The sequence below is a fragment of the Panonychus citri genome, unplaced genomic scaffold (assembly GCF_014898815.1).
Source record: "Panonychus citri isolate SS breed McGregor unplaced genomic scaffold, ASM1489881v1 Contig00023, whole genome shotgun sequence".
In the NCBI taxonomy this organism is placed as follows: Eukaryota; Metazoa; Arthropoda; class Arachnida; order Trombidiformes; family Tetranychidae; genus Panonychus; species Panonychus citri.
Window position 1 is genome coordinate 401,162 of NW_026515428.1, and position 12,843 is coordinate 414,004.

The 12,843-nt window shown below is 35.7% G+C and overlaps 1 protein-coding gene across 1 annotated transcript; it reads left to right on the top strand.

The window, feature by feature from the left end:
- Positions 1 to 200: 200 nt before the first annotated feature.
- Positions 201 to 4,659, top strand: LOC128396175 (peroxidase-like). Its single transcript, XM_053356718.1, has 12 exons — positions 201 to 360; positions 438 to 541; positions 609 to 684; positions 754 to 1,800; positions 1,889 to 2,032; positions 2,113 to 2,242; positions 2,299 to 2,678; positions 2,739 to 3,640; positions 3,732 to 3,934; positions 3,998 to 4,167; positions 4,231 to 4,336; positions 4,414 to 4,659. Exons 1-12 carry the CDS (start codon positions 309 to 311, stop codon positions 4,490 to 4,492), a joined length of 3,393 nt encoding a protein of 1,130 aa, XP_053212693.1. The 5' UTR covers positions 201 to 308; the 3' UTR covers positions 4,493 to 4,659.
- Positions 4,660 to 12,843: the final 8,184 nt, after the last annotated feature.

Consider the following 12,843-nt stretch of genomic DNA (forward strand, 5'->3'; position numbering starts at 1 on the left):
ATTTGAGATTTTCACCTTGATTGGTTTATTTTGTTATCGTAATTAAATTAAATTGTAACAAATTTGGTTTCATTTCCTTTCTCGTCAATCGCTTATCACAACAATTACAACTAAATTTAATTCCGTTGATTTGATTTTGTTTAATCAACGTAACATATTATTCCGGTTGCAACATCCTCTTGTCTTAACACAATTAACATTGAAGATGATTAACAATTAACTAGATTGTCATTAATCAATTAGCTTTGCTTTTAAGAGCGTTAATTTTTGGTTATCATTTTGATGACCGAAAAAATTTTCCTTTCAAAATGTTACCGTTGATTATTTTTCTTACATTTTTGATTAACTCTAATTGTTATGGTTAGTGTTGAATTTTTTTTTTCGTAATCACGTTGATTGTAAATTGATTGACTTTGTTTATTTTAATTGTTGTACAGATCCAATTGGATCTTTTGGATTCGGTGGACCTGAAAACCAACAAGGTCAAAGTTGCCAATTTTTGAAAAACGGACAATTTTATCGTGGACCTTGTAACAATCAGGTTAGTTGATTGTTTACCATTTTGATTGTTCAGTTAATTATTTTAATGATTTTTTGATTACTTTAAGAAACCTGGTTATGGTTCTGGTTACGGGGAAGTCGATTCTTTCGGCTCAGGATATCAACCTAATCGACCGCCAAAGAGTAAGACTTTTTTATATTGTGGTTTTCATTTAATTGTTTGGATTAAATGATTATCTTTATGATCATTAGGAGGTGGCGGTGGTGCGATAACTTATCCTGGTCCAAGTTCTGGAGGTTATGGTGGACATGAGAAAGTTGACCCGGACTTCGGGAGTCAGGGTGGTTTTGGTAAACCAGGTTATGGGGAAGGTGGTGGTGGATATAAACCTGGTTATGAGAGTGGCTCAGGTTTTGTAAGCAAGCCTGGTGGTGGATTCGGCGGTGGTAATAAACCTGGACATAATAAGCCGGGTGGGTTTGGTAAGCCAATAGGTGGTGGTCATGGAGGTGATGGTGGTTATGGTCAATCAGGCAGTGGATTTGGTAAGCCAGTTGGAGGTGGTTATGGAAATGGTGGAGGTTATGGTCAACAAGGGGGTGGATTTGTTAAGCCGATTCGAGGTAGTGGAAGTGGTAATCGTAAGCCTGGTTATGGAGGTGAAGTTGATTTAAAACCAGAGGTTGGATTTGAGAAGGAGACATTCGGAGGGGAAGGATTTGGCGGTGGAGTGAAACCTGGACAGTCTGGTTATCGTCCAGGTCATGGTAAACCAGGGGTTAATCCTCAGCCTGATTATGAAGTTGATGGTGGTTATGGTAAACCTCCTAATGTCGGTGGTGGTAGTGGTGGTTATGGAGGTGGGAATCGACCAGGATATGGTGGTAATGGTTTTAAACCATCCAAACCCGGTGGCTTTGGTAAACCAATTGGAGGTGGTCACGGAGGTGATGGTGGTTATGGTCAATCAGGCAGTGGATTTGGTAAGCCAGTAGGAGGTGGTTATGGAAATGGTGGAGGTTTTGGTCAACAAGGGGGTGGATTTGGTAAACCACCGGGAATCGGCGGGGGACATGGGGGTTTTGGTAAACCCACACAAGGTGGTGGTTTTAAAGGCGGTCCATTAAAACCCTGTACAACCAACGATGGACTTCAGGGTGTTTGCTCACCTTTAGCTCAATGTTTCTATCAGTTTGATGATTTATCAGATTTCCAAGAAAATTATTGTGAAAAAATCTCAAAAGTACCGACAGTTTGTTGTCCAGTTGAAGGTCATCGCCAAAGTAAAATCGGACCAAGTGAGTATCAAACTCATATGAGTATCAAATTTCTAACAATCAAAGAATAATCTAATTAATCATCTAACTATTAATATTTCTGATTTAGTTCCCATTCGAATACCGAAAGAATATCATTACAGTAAAGTAGAAATTCCACCGATCAGTATTGACGATATCGAAAATGCCGCTCGGGAGAGTAAACAAATCGTAAAGAACAATTTAGAACTAGAAGTTCAACTTGTTCGTAAAGGTAATAAAAAAAAATTCTGCTCGAAAAAGTTTAATTCTTATTATGAATTTTAACCGATAAGTATTAAACTCTTTATAAAGGACTAATTCAAACTCCAAATTCAATGGAAGCCTATCATCAGGCCTTTTTCGGTGGACCCGATCCGTTCACTCGAATAACGACCAAAAATGGACTAATTGCTTTAGAGACAACAATTCAACTCGCTAAAAGGTAATCAGTCAGTTTTGATTGTTCACAATGATTATTGATCAATTGTTTCCAATTAGATTTGGATTGAATAAATATGAAGCTCGTGATGGATTAAAACAATATTCGTTGTTTGAAACCTCGATTCGTGACAATTGTCCTAAAGAACCAGCTTGTAGGAAGGACAAATATCGAACCATTGATGGATCATGTAACAATTTAGAGCACCCGCTTTGGGGTATGTCACATACTTCCTTTATTAGGATCGTTCCCCCCGATTATGCCGATGGACTTAACGAACTGAGGAAAGCGGGAGATGGGTCAGTGTTACCTGGAGCTCGAGAAGTGTCCATTACTTTAGCTACCGATGTCGATTTACCTGATGTTAAATTTGCTCTGTTTGTTATGCAATGGGGACAATTTATTGATCATGATTTGACCTTAACAGCATCGACTCGAAGTAAGTACTTGGAAATGTCATTCGATTTGATTTAATTGGTTCTCTGTTTGATTTGATTAGTTGACTCTGATCGAGGTGAAGGAATCATTTGTTGTAGAGAAGAGTTTGCTCGAAATCCAAGTATTCGTCATCCCGCTTGTAGGCCAATTTCTCTACCTCATGATGATCCGTTCTTTTCAAAGTTTGATCATCATTGTACCAATTTTGTTCGTAACTCACCTTCACCTCGACCTGGATGTTTCCTTGGACCTCGAGAACAAAGTAACACTCTAACTCATTACATCGACGGTTCAATGGTCTATGGATCAACGGAAGATCGAGCTGCCCATTTAAGATCATTTGTAAAAGGAAAACTACGAAATTCAATAATAAACGGAGTTGAATATCTTCCATTTGATTCGCAAAACAGGTCAGATGAATGCGCTATTCCAGCTCATCGACAATTACAATGTTTCGTCGGTGGTGATGTTCGAGTAAATGAACAAACCGGATTAACCATAATCCATATGTTACTCTTACGTGAACATAATCGTATTGCCGATAAACTTTCCTACCTTAATCCCTCTTGGAATGATGAGATTATCTATCAAGAGGCTCGACGAATAGTGGCCGCCGTTATTCAGCACATTACCTACAACGAATGGATGCCGTTAATCATTGGAAGACGAGTAATGAAAGAGTTTAATTTACTATTAAAACCTTCCGGTTATTCATTTGATTACGATCCAAATCTTAATGGTGGCATTTTAAACGCCTTTGCAACGGCCGCTTATCGTTTCCACACCCTAATCCAAGGGGTCTACAAATTAATGAACAATTTCGGTAAAATAACCAATAAATTACAACTTCGAAACCTATTCAACAATCCGGAATCCGTTTATCAACGTGGTGTATTTGATGAATTTTTAAATTGTCTCACTGGTCAACCAACTCAAACCTTTGATCAATTTTTTTCTCAAGAGGTCAGTTAGCCGAGATTTGAAAATTTAGCCTTTAACTTTAATTGTTTTCGTTTAATTTTCATCTTTCATTTGATTATCGACAAAATGTTAGTTAACAAATCACTTGTTCCAAGAGCACGATCGACAATTCGGAATGGACCTGATTTCTTTGAACATTCAACGTGGACGCGATCACGGGCTACCTGGTTACAATGAATTCAGAAAGGCTTGTGGTCAACCTCCGATCAGATCATTCCAACAATTAGCTCAAGTCATGAGACAAGGATCAGCTGAAAGGATGTCCAAACTTTACAAGTAAGTGATTCAAATTTTTGTCTTGATTGTGTCTTTTGTTTTAATTGTTCAATTTGTTGAAAGATCGGTTGATGATATTGATCTGTTCATTGCTGGAAATCACGAGAAACCTTTACCCGGGGCCGTTGTTGGTCCGACCTTTGCTTGTATCCTCGCTGAACAAGCTCGTCGATCTAAAATCGGTGACAGATTTTGGTACGAAAATGGTGATATGATTCATTCATTTAACAAAGGTAATTACAATTAGTTGATTTTTGTTCCTTCTTCTTAATTGTCTTCTTTTTTTTCACACTCAGAACAATTGGACGAGATTCGTAAATCAAGTTTAGCTGCAATTATCTGCGCTAATTCTGATGGTATTGAGGCCATGCAATCATTAGCTTTCCTTCAACCCTCTGAATTGTAAGTTAATTGTTATTGTTAATTGAAATTGTTAATTTTCTAATCATTTATATCAATTGGTTATTTTGTCCAAACAGAAATCCAAAAATTCCTTGTCAAGAAATACCACAAATTAATTTCGATTTTTGGGTCAATGAGAATGCACGAAAAGGATAATTTCTCATCAAATCATTTGATTCTCTCTGTCACAATTAACTAATAATATTAATTAATATTAATTACTTTGATTTCTTTTTAAAAGCTCCAACTGTAATTTCCTTGTTGATCATTTTTCAGATTTACTTTCAATATTAATCAAAATAAATTTCTCATTTTATCTAATATCTAATTATTTTCCATCTAAAATCATTTATCCATTAAAATTAACCATCGATTGAATTAATTAATTTAGATTCGGTTAATTGAAAAAAAAATTACAGAGGTTGCTACACTTAGAGCAACTACACTTAGAGCAATTTTCAGCTCTATCTCGAGGATTAATTAAGTAAACTGAGTATAAACAATTATTTTCAGTACGTAATGTAATCAACCTGTTCATCTTTTTTTTCGTGGTGATAATTTCAAGTGATAATTAGTAGAAAATAATGAAAAGAGTCACTTTGGGTGCAAAATCAAACATTTTGAATCAACTGAATGAAGGTAAAAGGGCCATCGATTTGTGTGAGGACAATAATATTGACCCAAGTCAGATTAGTAAATGGACAGAAAAAGAGAACGAAATTGTTGAATTTATAAAAGGTAATGATAATAATATTAATAATTGTATTTAGATTATTCTAATCAGTGTTTTTGTACATAGGTAATAAAAAGATGGAATCAAGAGTACGACTACCTAATAATGATTTATTCACGCAATTAGATAAACGCCTTAAAGCTTATGTAACTATATGTATCGACAAAGGTTTTCCATTCAATGCGAATGTAGTTAGAGCAAAGGCTAGATTAGAAGCGGAAAAATTAGGAATTACTGGTTTCGTCGCGTCCCGTAGTTGGTTCACAAAGTTTGCTAATCGTAATGGTCTCACTTACGCTAAAATTTCAGGTGAATCTAAATCAGTTGACCAATCGGTCGTTTCTTGGTTTCTCTCAACTCTCCCAAAAAAGTTATCTAATTATACCTTGGATGAAATATATGTAATGTAAAGAAGAAATTGGAGAAAGAAAATCAAAGGGATATTAATTCCTCTTTCTTTTTCTCTTTCTTTGATTTAATTTCTCTTTCCTTTTCTCTTTCATTTCTCTTTCTTTTGCTTAATTTTTCTCTTTCTCTGCCTCCTACTTTTCCCCTACATTTAATTTTGGTAATTAATTAATTGTTGTAAATTTTGATGTCGCTCATTGTTGCGGTTGTTTTTGAAAACAACATTTGATTTAATTGTTGATTGTTGATTAACAACAATAATCATTTTTATTAATTAATTTCATTGTTGATGATGATGGTAAACAACAACAACAACAACAACAAGAGGAATCAATCATTAGCTTTTGATGGTGAAGGTTCAACTAATTAATATGTTTGATTCTAATTTAATTTAATAAAGTTAATTTGTTTTAATTTTAAATCAAGTTGATTTAGTTAATTAATTTAATTTTCAGGAATCGATTTGGTTTATTTCCAAGGAAGTGAATTAATTGGAATTCATATTTTGTGAAATCAAACTAATCGTTTCCATTGCTGAATTTCTGGCTGTTACTCTTGCTGCTGCTGTCCCACCTTATAAGTCGACAGGATTATCATCTGTCGGTGATAATCTTTTGCTGTTACGTTACTTTTGTTCATTCCTGTTTACTGGATTTTCTCTACTGGTTACTTTTTATTACTAAAGGAATCAGTAGATTAATTGAAGGTAAACGGGTTGAATCATTAGTTAACCATGGCTGATGATCAATTTGATCAAGATGAATCCATCTCATCTCCCGCTGAACAATACTACTACCGGAAACCAATTTATCGACCTCGATTAAAGATCTTTACTGGCTTGAAACCCAATGTTTCAATTGAAAATTGGATTAAACTCTTTGAGTCTGCTGGTATCCGATACAATTGGTCCGAAGACGAAATGCTGGATCTACTAAGTGAGTACCTTGATGAAGACCCTCTGGACTTTTACCTTTGTGAGAGAGACACTTCATCATGGTCTGAAATGAAAATGAAGCTGATCAATCGTTTTGGTATCAAGACCGTTGAGCCAATACTTGAATTTCTCCACCTAAAGTTCGATCAATGTAAGGATGTCGTTGACTACTTCGAATCGAAACGACGATTGGCCAATAAAGCTGGTGTCTCCGAAGATCACGCTGTCACCATCATGATTGATAATCTAACAGGTAGATTACATGATTGTTTTCTTGGACACCGTGTTAAAACTTATGACCAGTTTTTCACAATCGCTAAAACTGCTGAGAGTCAACTCGCCAGAGGTAATCGTGGCTACTCCAACCAACAAGGTAGTGGTCATGTGAACACTCATCGTCCCAATCACCAAGGTAAACCTCGAGGAAATGATAAGAGATCATTTAACCACAATCAACGAGGTCAAGGCCAAAACACTGATAAACCTTTCGTCAAACGTCCACCGAAAAGCTCTTGTTGGACTTGCATTAATAATGGTAAACCCGATCAGTACCATTGGTCCGAAGATTGTCCAATAAAGAAAGGGAAACAAACCAAGGTCAACTTCGTTCGAGCTGATGATTCGAATGCCAATTCCGCTGATTCCTCCCAACACCAAAATAATTTAAATTAATTGGGAGACTTGAAAACAAACCCTCTCACCTCCTTATTCCTGGTTTAATCAATGCTGATCCAATCTCTGTACTCTATGACCCAGGCTCTAACATCACTTTAATTAATAAATCAATTGTTGATCAATTGAATCTTAAATCAATTCAATTTAATGGTTCAAGTTTTTCAACTATGACTGGGGAAGGGGAAATTTCAAGTCTCGCCAAATTTAATTTAACCATTGGATCATTTACTCACCTTATTTTCGCTTACGTCACCAACCTACTCTGTGTTGATCTTCTGCTGGGATTGGACTTAATTTGGAAGTTCAATCTTAAATGTGACGCTGATTACCAAATCAAACAAACTCTTGCTGCTCCTGTTGAACCAACAACCATCAAACTGATTCCTCTACCGCTGAAGCTGAATGATAACTTCTATTTGGACCTAAAAACCAAATTAGTTGCTGCTGATCAGGTACATGCTGATAGTATCAATCCCGCTATGCTGAAGCTGCTGACAAAATACAAAGGGGTATTTGCTGAAGGGAAATTCGACATGGGTCAATTAAAGGATGTCGAATGTATCGTCGAATTGGATACCGAAATTCCCATCAATTCGAAACCTTATCGTACTTTACGTGAAGATCGAATTGTCGCTGAAGTCAAATCTCTGCTGGAAGCAAAGTTGATCCGTCCATCTCACTCATCTTATGCTTCACCTGTAACGTTGGCCTTCAAGAGGGAAGACAACGATAAAACCCGCTTCTGCATCGACTATCGTAAACTCAACGATAAGATGCTCGCTGATAAATATCCGATGCCGAGGATTGAGGACATTATTGATTCCCTCTACGGGAGTAAGTTCTTTAGTGTCTTCGATATTAGGTCCGGATTTTGGCACGTTAAAGTCAGGGAGAAGGACATTCATAAGACCGCCTTTGTCACTCAACATGGTCATTATGAATGGCTGGTTATGCCGTTTGGATTGAAAAATGCTCCTGCCATCTTTCAAAGGTCAATCCGTAACATCCTGGAGAAACATCAATTGACTGGATTTTGTCACAATTATATTGATGACATTATTGTTTTCTCTCCATCTCTACAAATTCATCTTGACCATCTCTCTCAACTTTTCTTTGCTGTTGCTGCTGAAAATATAAAATTGAACTTTGAAAAATCAAAATTGTTCCAGACTAATGTGAATTATCTTGGTCATAATTTATCTCAAGATTCGATCAAGCCTCTCCATTCGAACATTGATTCAATTCTGAATCTCAAACCACCCAAAAATGTATCAGAGGTTCGACGATTCTTGGGTAAGGTAAATTATAATCGGAAATTCATCAAAAACATTACAAAGATTCTGGACCCAATTCATCATCTGCTGAAAAAGGATACAAAGTTTAATTGGACTGCTGATTGTCAAGGATCATTTGATCAAATTAAAACCTTGTTCACCTCTGATCCAGTGCTAAGAATGTTTAACCCAAATGCTGTGCTGATCCTAGAAACTGATGCTAGTCGTATTGGTCTAGGTGCTGTTCTGAAACAACCGGATGAGAACAACAAGCTTCACCCGATTGGATACTTTTCCAAAAAGTTAACAGTTCATCAAGTTAACTATCCTGTTACTCATCTCGAATGTCTCGCTATTGTTGAAGCTGTTAAGTTCTGGCACCACTATTTGTATGATCGCAAGTTCACCGTCATCACTGATCATATCGCTCTTAAGGCCATTCACAAGATCAAAGAGCCAAATAGTCGGTTATTTACCTGGTCATTCTTCCTCTCTCAATATGACTTTGAGGTCAAGTATCGTCCTGGTAAAGAGAACGTGGAAGCTGATTATCTCTCAAGAGATCCTGTTGCTGCTGATCCGGTGGATTATCCATTTAAATTGGTGAATTTCATCACTGCTGAAGAAATAAAAGCTGAACAATCTAAAATCAATGATATTGATTTACAACTTGCTGATGAAACCGGAATCCATTACAAGACTGATAAAAATGGAAACAGGAAGATAATTTTACCTTTATCTTTAAGGTATAAACTGATGGAAGCTGTTCACCAACAATTTGGTCATGTTGGTATTAGGAAAATGATAACCATCATTAGCTGGAAATACACATGGACGAAATTAACCGAGGATGTAATTAATTTCGTTAAAAACTGTAATCCATGTCAATTGGGTAAAACAAGAAGGTCGAAACAAATTGCTGAAATGGGACACTTTGGTCCTGCTGAACGACCATTCCAAATAATTGCTATCGATACTATCTGTGGGCTGGATCGATATGGATCCAAGAAACGCTACATCCATTTTGCTGTTGACCATTTTACTAGATTTGTCTGGGCTATTGCCTCGAATCACCAAACTGCTGCTGAATTTATATCACTGATTAATAAAGTGATTGCTGATGGTAAACCTGATACCTTGCTAGCTGATAAATACACTGCTATAACATCAAATGAATTCGCTGAATATCTGGACCGGATGAAGATTAATATCACTTTCATTCCCAAATCATCACCCCAAAGTAATGGACTTTGTGAGCGTGTTGGAAACACAATAATCGATAGGATCAGAATCAAGATGATCTCCAACAATTATCGATATGGCTGGATCAAGTACTTACAACGTACAATCTTTGAGTACAATCATACTCCTCATGCTGTCACCAAATTTACTCCATTTTATCTGTTTAATGGAAGTAAACCCGAAAACTGTGATGATATTGAATTCCCTGAATTAGATGAAGCTCGAACTCAAGCTTTCAGAAATTCATTGGATAATCATCAAGCTAATGCTGACCTTTTCAACCATAAACACGATGACTATAAATTTGCTGATAACGAAATTGTTTACGTTAAAAATCTTGCTGGGATCAATAAGAGGAAATTAGATCCAAATAGCTGTGGACCATACAGAGTCGCTGGAAAAATTGCTGATAACATTTACAACATTGCCATCTCGGAATCACCTCTCAGAATTGAACAGGTTCATTCCAAGCACCTTATTCCGATCACCAAGCTGAAGAGAAACCCTGAGCCACCATGAATCATCTCTCCATCTCCCTTTGTTTAATCATAAGGGTGGGGGTGTAATGTAAAGAAGAAATTGGAGAAAGAAAATCAAAGGGATATTAATTCCTCTTTCTTTTTCTCTTTTTTTGATTTAATTTCTCTTTCCTTTTCTCTTTCATTTCTCTTTCTTTTGCTTAATTTTTCTCTTTCTCTGCCTCCTACTTTTCCCCTACATTTAATTTTGGTAATTAATTAATTGTTGTAAATTTTGATGTCGCTCATTGTTGCGGTTGTTTTTGAAAACAACATTTGATTTAATTGTTGATTGTTGATTAACAACAATAATCATTTTTATTAATTAATTTCATTGTTGATGATGATGGTAAACAACAACAACAACAACAACAAGAGGAATCAATCATTAGCTTTTGATGGTGAAGGTTCAACTAATTAATATGTTTGATTCTAATTTAATTTAATAAAGTTAATTTGTTTTAATTTTAAATCAAGTTGATTTAGTTAATTAATTTAATTTTCAGGAATCGATTTGGTTTATTTCCAAGGAAGTGAATTAATTGGAATTCATATTTTGTGAAATCAAACTAATCGTTTCCATTGCTGAATTTCTGGCTGTTACTCTTGCTGCTGCTGTCCCACCTTATATATATAATGCTGATGAGACTGGTTTACAGTATAAAGGGTTAAATGATTACTCTTATTCATTCAATTCAAGCGATAGACATGGTACTAAGACTCGTAAAGATCACATAAGCATCTTACTTTGTTCAAGCGCATCAGGTATTAAGAAGAAACCTTTGGTTATCGGTCATGCTGCTAAGCCTCGTTGTTTTAGAGAAATTAATTTTGATTATGCAAGTTTAGGAATAGATTATGCTTATTCAAAAAAAGCTTACATGAATTTAACTATTTGGCAAAAATGGCTTAGTGATTGGGATCATGAGTTGATTAATGAAAACAAGAAAATATTATTATTTGTTGATAATTGTCGATGTCATTGTAAGTTACCAGAATTAGTTAATATTAAGGTTGAATTTCTACCACCAAATTGTACTTCGGAAGTTCAACCTCTTGATGCCGGTATAATCGCTAGTTTTAAGCATCACTATCGAGAAAATGTTTCAATGTTGTTATCGCAATTAATCACTACTGACACCACAGTAGATGAACTTGTAAGTTCAATCTCTTTATTACATGCTTTTAGATGGATTTCAGATTCATGGGAAAAAGTTACTCAGCAAACATTAACAAATTGTTATAATAAATGTGGATTTATTAAAGACTAATTACTTAAGCTAATTGAATTCATTTTCATTGTTCATCTCGGTTAAGTTACCACTAGATGGAGACTGTGAAAGTCAAGTTGCTCTAAGTGTAGCAACCTCTGTAATTCTTTTCTTTGTTCTGAATGACAAGAGATGGCGCTGATTTCGATTCATTGAATTTCTTGTTTACATTTTTTTCTTGATTCCTCCTTTCCTGTCTTTATTGTCAGATTATAAATTACTCATCTTAAATTTAATTATTACTTACTATTGACCTCTGTTTAAGCGTCCCTTTATTTACACAATTAGTCGTACAAAGTTGATAAAATCGGGTTATAAACAGCGAGAATATCTTGTGATTAAAGTGAAATGGATCTTCATGCTACCCTTGGGTTTCCTGACAGAACCACCAGAAGGAAACCAAACAAAGAACGTTACCTTGAGATAATGAAAACGATTGTTGACGATGGCGAAGAGATTGAGATACCAAAGTGCTTGATGGAAGCTGCTCCTGGAAAATTCGATCCGAATGACACAATGGCGGTTAATGAAGACGAAACGCGAACATATTTCTATTTACCTGAATTCGTCTCATCGACAGTGTCAGCTATCCAGAGACAATTACTACATTATAATGATTGGAGTGATAAGGATGTTGTATCCTTTAAGGTCACACGATGGGACAAGTTGAACCTAAGAGTGGACATGGTTATGAAAAAATCGATGCGAATGAACTTAATCAACAAGAATGGACTCGCTATTCGATACAGAGAAGCTAACTATCCAGGCTTTGACTTCATGGAAGATACCCCGGGGTGCATAAGCACAGCCAAAGACTTACAACAATCTAATCCCATGCTCACGGATTTAAGTCAATCAGAAAGATTGATTTTCCTTGAAGTTAAGGATCTAAAAAAGATTAATCGTGATCTATTGAAACGATTAATAAACAGAGAGACATTTGTCAGAGGAAAAGAAACAATCCTACGACTTACAATAAGAATCTAACACGAAAGATGTCGCTACTTATGATCGAGTCTGAGAAGAATATTAATCAAATTGAAGCCAATCAATCATTAAGTAGCAGTAGACACAACCAACTCACAGCCTATTTTTACCCGAACCTTCTGATCAAATTTAATATTACCCTTTCTTTCAACTAATACTAACCCTTTACATGTTTCACTCTGGCAAAAACAGGTGAATACGAAGTTAATTTAAGTGAATAATCCAGATAATCCTTTTCCTCTTTTAAACTATATAAATTCAAGAGTGTTTATATCATCACAATCAACAAGTTTACTACAATGGAACAAGCAGATCCAAATTTAAGTGATCAAATTGGCATCCAAACGGGCACTAATGGTAGACGCTTGGTTCTCGAGGTGGGATTTGTTCAGTTCCATTTCGCAGCGGGTGAACAAACGGTTTTACAAAAGTCTTATTATAAAGTGAAATTGGTTAAGACGATGT

Coding starts and splice junctions, on each gene's coding strand:
- LOC128396175 (XM_053356718.1), top strand. CDS start 309: ATGTTACCGTTGATTATTTTTCTTACATTTTTGATTAACTCTAATTGT. Junction 2,243..2,298: donor ACAATTCAACTCGCTAAAAG/GTAATCAGTCAG, acceptor GTTTCCAATTAG/ATTTGGATTGAATAAATATG. Junction 3,935..3,997: donor AGGATGTCCAAACTTTACAA/GTAAGTGATTCA, acceptor ATTTGTTGAAAG/ATCGGTTGATGATATTGATC.